The 5,931-nt window shown below is 39.4% G+C and overlaps 1 protein-coding gene across 1 annotated transcript; it reads right to left on the bottom strand.

The window, feature by feature from the left end:
• Positions 1-534: 534 nt before the first annotated feature.
• tm4sf4 (transmembrane 4 L six family member 4) lies at positions 535-4,886 on the bottom strand. Its single transcript, XM_058638336.1, has 5 exons — positions 4,379-4,886; positions 3,871-3,960; positions 2,614-2,759; positions 1,595-1,778; positions 535-941 (listed from the first exon to the last, which is right to left on the bottom strand). Exons 1-5 carry the CDS (start codon positions 4,547-4,549, stop codon positions 924-926), a joined length of 609 nt encoding a protein of 202 aa, XP_058494319.1. The 5' UTR covers positions 4,550-4,886; the 3' UTR covers positions 535-923.
• Between the last annotated feature and the right edge of the window lie 1,045 nt (positions 4,887-5,931).

The raw sequence follows: 5,931 nt of genomic DNA, 5'->3' as shown, positions 1-5,931 counted from the left end.
CACCGCAGTTTCATGCAGCCGTGCAGTGATGGCTCCGCCCACATTGAGCAGGTACTATTTTATAGCAGAAAACCAACCTAACCCATGCCATGTCGAGGTGAGGCGAGCTGGGACCATAGGTGGAAAAGGAGCTTGAGTAAATTTATACGTTATTTCACATGACCAAATAGAATAGGCTTACTGGCATATGCTGTCCCAGTCACTTCTGATCTGGTGTGAAGGCTCAACTGTGACCACTCAGTGAGCACTGTTGCATATTGAACCTTTTAACGTATACTTTGTACTTTGACGTTGTGACCCATAATGTGATTCTACCTTTAAAACTGGTGGTCGAACCCTCTCTCTTTACCTTGTCATTGGAGTAGCATTGATGTCGTCGTGTTCACGCTACTTTTCATCAGTCAGTCGTACATTTTCAAAACAAACAAGAGGGATGTTTGTATTTATGCACTTTGATCATTCAGAAACATGTTCGACTGTAAACACACACACACAGTGTTGAAAGAGATAAATAAACGTGAAGAAATTTGGGAGGTTAATATAATTTAATTTGTTTCAATTTGTAAAAACAGTACATTTGAAATGATATCATGGTCCTATTACGCCCCCACTTCCTTTTATACACTTCCTAGTATCTTTGTGTACACTTTGATGCAAAATCACTACTACACAGTGTACAGTTATAATTTGGCAGAAGATGCACATGCAGGTTGCATAATGAGCCAATGGAGTCTTTTTCACAGAGTAAATAGTAGACCTTTTGAATCAGAGCTCTGTCATTTCACTAGTGCTGTTTGAAAACATGGTAATCAATGAGCTCAAGTTGCAGTGTAAAGTAGATCAGAGGCAACAGCCGTCCTCTGGAAATAGAATAAATGTAGGGAAATCCTTCGCCTTCAGACTCTCACCACTGCAGGGAATGCCTAGACGGCGCCATCATTCTGAAAGACAAACGTTAACATTTTAAATACTAATTTCACGTAGTCCTCCAACTACTAATTTACGTCATGTGCTGGAACTATTCTTCCAATCACCAACTTGGTTAATGACACAGTACACTGCAGAACATTAAATTAGGTAGTTATTAAGGCAGCCTAATAATAGTCTAAGGGCTAATGGAAAGGGAACTTACAATCTGCGGGTCAACAGTTCAAATCCTAACAAATCTATGGCTGGGGTTATCGCTAAGCATGCTTTTGATTTGGACACTCTAACTTGACCCCGGCCCTGGTGGTTGCATCAGGAAGGACCAAAAAAAATCAAATCGAAATGCAAATGACTGTAGAGCAGATGATCCTCTGTGGCAAACACAAGAGAAAAACATGTGTTTCATCCCTTTAGAGAACTTTACAGTATTTGTTTCTGACAAGCTTATTAAAATGTAGTACATGATTATAATAGTGTAATCATCTGAGATTCTCATCTAGGTCTGTAATTATTTTGTATTATTCAGTTTTCACTTCCTCCCATAAGTAAAGCGGTTGACTCTAAAGTGTATGTAGGGTACCAGTTACTTTGCAATAGACCAGTGTCTTATCTATGGGGGGGCGACGACGTAGAAGTAGAGTCAACTCGTCTCAAAGTAGATACTGACCCCTCCACAGCAGCCACAGTCACCACACAGACATCCCAGTAGGCCATTCACCACCTGCACTGCACACAGTGCCATCTGGATTAAACCCATAACCAGCAGCACTGAGAACAGAGACAGATGCCAGGACACCACGCCAACTGGCTCAACACACTGAGACCAAGTGTCTTTTTCAGACAGGTAGGCCCTGGAGAGGGAGAGAGCGACAGAGGAGAGAACATGTTTTTATCTGGTGACCTGTTGTATATAATAAATGAGTAATCAGCAACATAAAGCCACCGCCAGAGGACCAGCAATTAAAATTAAAAGGGTGGGAAAATGTCAAAAAGAAGTCCCATTTATTTTTTTTAATTGTATGTTTTTATGTTTTATTCTTATGTTTTGTTTATGTGGTGTATTTTAATCGTGTTCATTTAAAACCCTTCGACACCGAGCGTATCCCAGACGACATGTTTGCACAAGCGCAATTTGCATTACTGGAATTACGCAACGGTTTATGCTGTCGGAAAAATCCAATATCCAGCTGCACGTCAAAGCCAACATGTGGTTATTATGCTAATTTCACTCGCGCTGTTGCAGGAAGCTGGCAAAATCAGCGAGTTGGAAAAACGCCTGTACATAGTTTAACCTAACACGCTGGTGTTCATGTACAACTGCAGTTTTTTGATTTTAAAAAAACAAATCTTTTAGTTTCTCCTTCATTTTAAACGAATACACTATTTTAATGTGCAGTAAATTGTAAATAACTGCCAGGTATTGAAAGTTATTCTGGAAAAATGGGCAAAAGCACTTACTCACAGGATCATTTTCTGGCCCTTTTATGCTTAAAATAAGCAAAAGTTTTCAGGCTTAGTGTGTTAAAGGGTTGAATGCACTTGTCTTGTAAAGCCTATTAATACATGTTCCCACAATGGGTTAGTAACAGGGAGTTAAAAGGTAATTGTTTACTTGAGGGCCCCAAAAAGTGAGGATATTTTACAATATGCAGCTAGTGTTTCACAGTAATACTTTGTGTATCTTACCCATTTAAGAAGGGAGTGTCCCACACCATTTCTGTGCCGTTGACAATCTTACACTTTGGCCCATGGTTAATGGCCACGGCAGAGACGATGACTGAGTAACCCGCTCCCAAAACACCAACGGCTGCAAACAGTATTGAGCTCAGCATCTGCACAGACAGTGGCGAGAATATGTCATATTGAGAATCAATACAGCGTGTCATATCATGTTTAACTTCCTTAACAAGAATGCGCAGAGACCTGAATGTTATCAAGCGAGAGAGCCTGTAAGGTTTTTATCTCTGTGAGCACGTTTTGACCTTTAACGTGCTTTTTCAGGGTTAAGACCTGGTTTTAGGGTAAGGGTTAGGCACTTAGTTGTGTAAGGGTTGTCCTCACTACTCACTATAAAAACAGGTTTGCGTGTGTGTGTGTGCACGTGTGCAGTCATTTGCATACAGTAATTAGTTTACTCATTCTTTTCCTCCTCACGTGTTCCTGTATTGATCACTATGAGCTGTACTACTGTCTTTGTCTTTGTTAGAAAAACACTGTGGAGCTCCCATCAGAGGAATGTGTCCATGCAAACGCTAACATCAAGTTTGCAAAAACCCTCTTTTGATCTAGAAAACAACATAAAAAACCCCACATCATTTTTCTACGAACATGCAAGGCCATATTTGAAAGTTAAACTTAATATGATATATGATATGATCTCATTTATTTTAAAATAAACCAGAAAAAGAGTACATCATTTAGTGCAGGAAGAAGCAGAAGGTCCGTCTGACGTGTTTGAAGCCTCCATCTAAACGGAAAATGTCACTGTATTATACACAAGATGATATGCCTTGAATTTATTGCTCGCAAAAAAATAAACTCACATGTAATAATATTTAAATCAATGTATGTGGCACCGTCACATTACGCAAAACAACTTAGAGCGTGCACAAAGTAAGCTCAGCTGTGGTATCAGCACGTCCAAAACTCTCACTGGTTTTACATGTGCACACATACATGTACTGGAACTTGAGTTATTTGAATATCTAAACTTTGGATGCATCCAGTTTGTTGAAGTGTATTATCAGACTGTTCCTGAGAACACGCTAACATTTAAAGGAAAATGAAAACGGTTTCTGTAGAGCTGTTTTGAACCCACTCTCTCGTCTTTCCTTTTTTTTTTTATGCAACTCAAATTTAAATCCCGCCCCAAATGTTTGAAAGTAACGGCTGTACATAGAGATTTGACGCGTCAATAGGTTGCGCAGGGAAACATCACCTCACCGCAAATCTCCGCCCACAGCTTTCATTGCCACAGCAACCGCAGCAGTCGTTGTTTTTCAGACCCAGGAAGACCAGAGCTGGGAAGATCATCTGTTCACACACACACACACACATATGTATAAACAGAAGGCAGGTTAACAGCCTAATGTCTGACCGTATAGTGAGATACAACTGAGCGCTTTGCCCCAAATGTTGAGAAATATGCTGGGAATACAGTTTCTATTGCTATAACAAGGATTTCTTCAGTTTAGTCCAACATTCTGTAGCAAACATAGAAGAAAAACATCTGCATGGTCCAAGACATATAGGAGTGTATCACATTTATCAAGAAGGAACATGCTTTTAATCATCTTACAAGACAAATTTGATATATATATATATATATATATATATATGTATATGTATATATATTTTTTTTTTACAATCACATCAACTATAATGTAGCAGAAACAACGACCCAAACTGTATTTTGACCTTTCTTTTAAATAACTGCAGCGAATGCACTCACCAACACTCCAGATCCCAGGATGCCTCCAAAGTACCAGACCTCCTCGGTGATGTTTTCGCTCTCCACAGGCTTACCGCTCGGGAAGAAGAGCAGGATGTTGCACAGAACGCAAACAATCGCGAGAGGCATCAGACTGATCCCCAGACACTTGGCAAAACTACCCGAGCACATCTCTGATACCGATTTTCCAAAACACCTCTGACTGAAAGACACACACTATGGGACTTAAAAGTATCTTGTGGGCTTTGAAAACCTTTTTTTTTTTTTTTATCAAATATCTTAAATAATTGATTAACAAAACTTGGAAATTTAAGGTTCAATCTCTAGTAACACTCCACCAGTTGGGTAAATTGTCTCCAACTTCAGCCTAATTTCCTCCCTGATCTACAAAGCTCAGAAATGTCCGCCCTGTTTACTCTAATATATCGAATGATCACACTTCCTCCACGTCGTCCTCCTTTATAGACCCCCCCACCCCACTCGTCATTTCACTGCTTCTCTTTTACAGCAACCAGCCGTCATATGTCACACACATACACTGACAAACATATCGTGCGCAAGCAAACAGGCGCGGGGGCATAAATGAAGGATTGTGCACACAGACAAACCAGTGAAGACACAGTGGTTAATGTTTGACCATGAGGTTCGTGTACATGGAGACAGAAGAGGAAGTCACAGAGAGCTGGTCGATAGAGCAGGGCCCTCACGGCTTATCTGCACCTGCCACAATGAGAAAGACTTCTTTATTAAGCGGAAAATACATTGTTCATCTTTCGGTGTTAGGTGTTTACTTTGGGCGAGGTGCACATAATAATTTAACAATTTGACTTATAATTCTTCATACTTTCTGCGCTACAGACCTGCAAAAGTCACTCAAATCATCGTCAACCAAAGAAACCACAGCAAACTGTCACTCACAACTCACTGACTTTTATATTTTATCACGGTATAAAGCTGTTCTATTCTTTATTTTTAGAGAATAAAGTCATAGATTACTTTTTAATTTATTATTATTATTATTATTATTATTATTATTTATTATTACTTTTATTACTAAATGTAAACTTTTAAACAGGACAGACTGCAGGGCAGCCGTTAGTGCCTCTCCTTCTAGATCCAAAAATGTTATTATCAATATAATTGTTTCCTGAGACAAAACCTTTTTGAACTTTTCCAAACAGCCTCAGTTTCTTGCACAATCCTCATGCTGATTATGCAAATTCCAGGGCTGTGATAACAATGTACATTTAAAAAACAACATACTCTTTGCCAGCTTTCTGTTTGCTGCACTGAATTACCAACACGTATCCCAGCTGAACAGTGCATTTCAGGTGAAAAACTCTTTCTCACTAACAAAACACATCATTCATGTCTCAAAATCTACTCATTTGTCTACAACACTGGCAGCAAGTCTCACTCAGGACACAAACACTGTCACTTTTTTTTATTTTTAGCTCTCTGATTTACAAAATACTCTCCCGGAATGATCGGTAAAACTGCTTTCTCCTGCAAAACCTAATTTCACTACAGACACTGCCTTCTTTTAACTCATT

This window comes from Solea solea, chromosome 9 (genome assembly GCF_958295425.1).
Source record: "Solea solea chromosome 9, fSolSol10.1, whole genome shotgun sequence".
Classification (NCBI taxonomy): domain Eukaryota; kingdom Metazoa; phylum Chordata; class Actinopteri; order Pleuronectiformes; family Soleidae; genus Solea; species Solea solea.
Note: the sequence above shows the minus strand (reverse complement) of the source record. Positions and strands in the feature narration are given on the sequence as shown.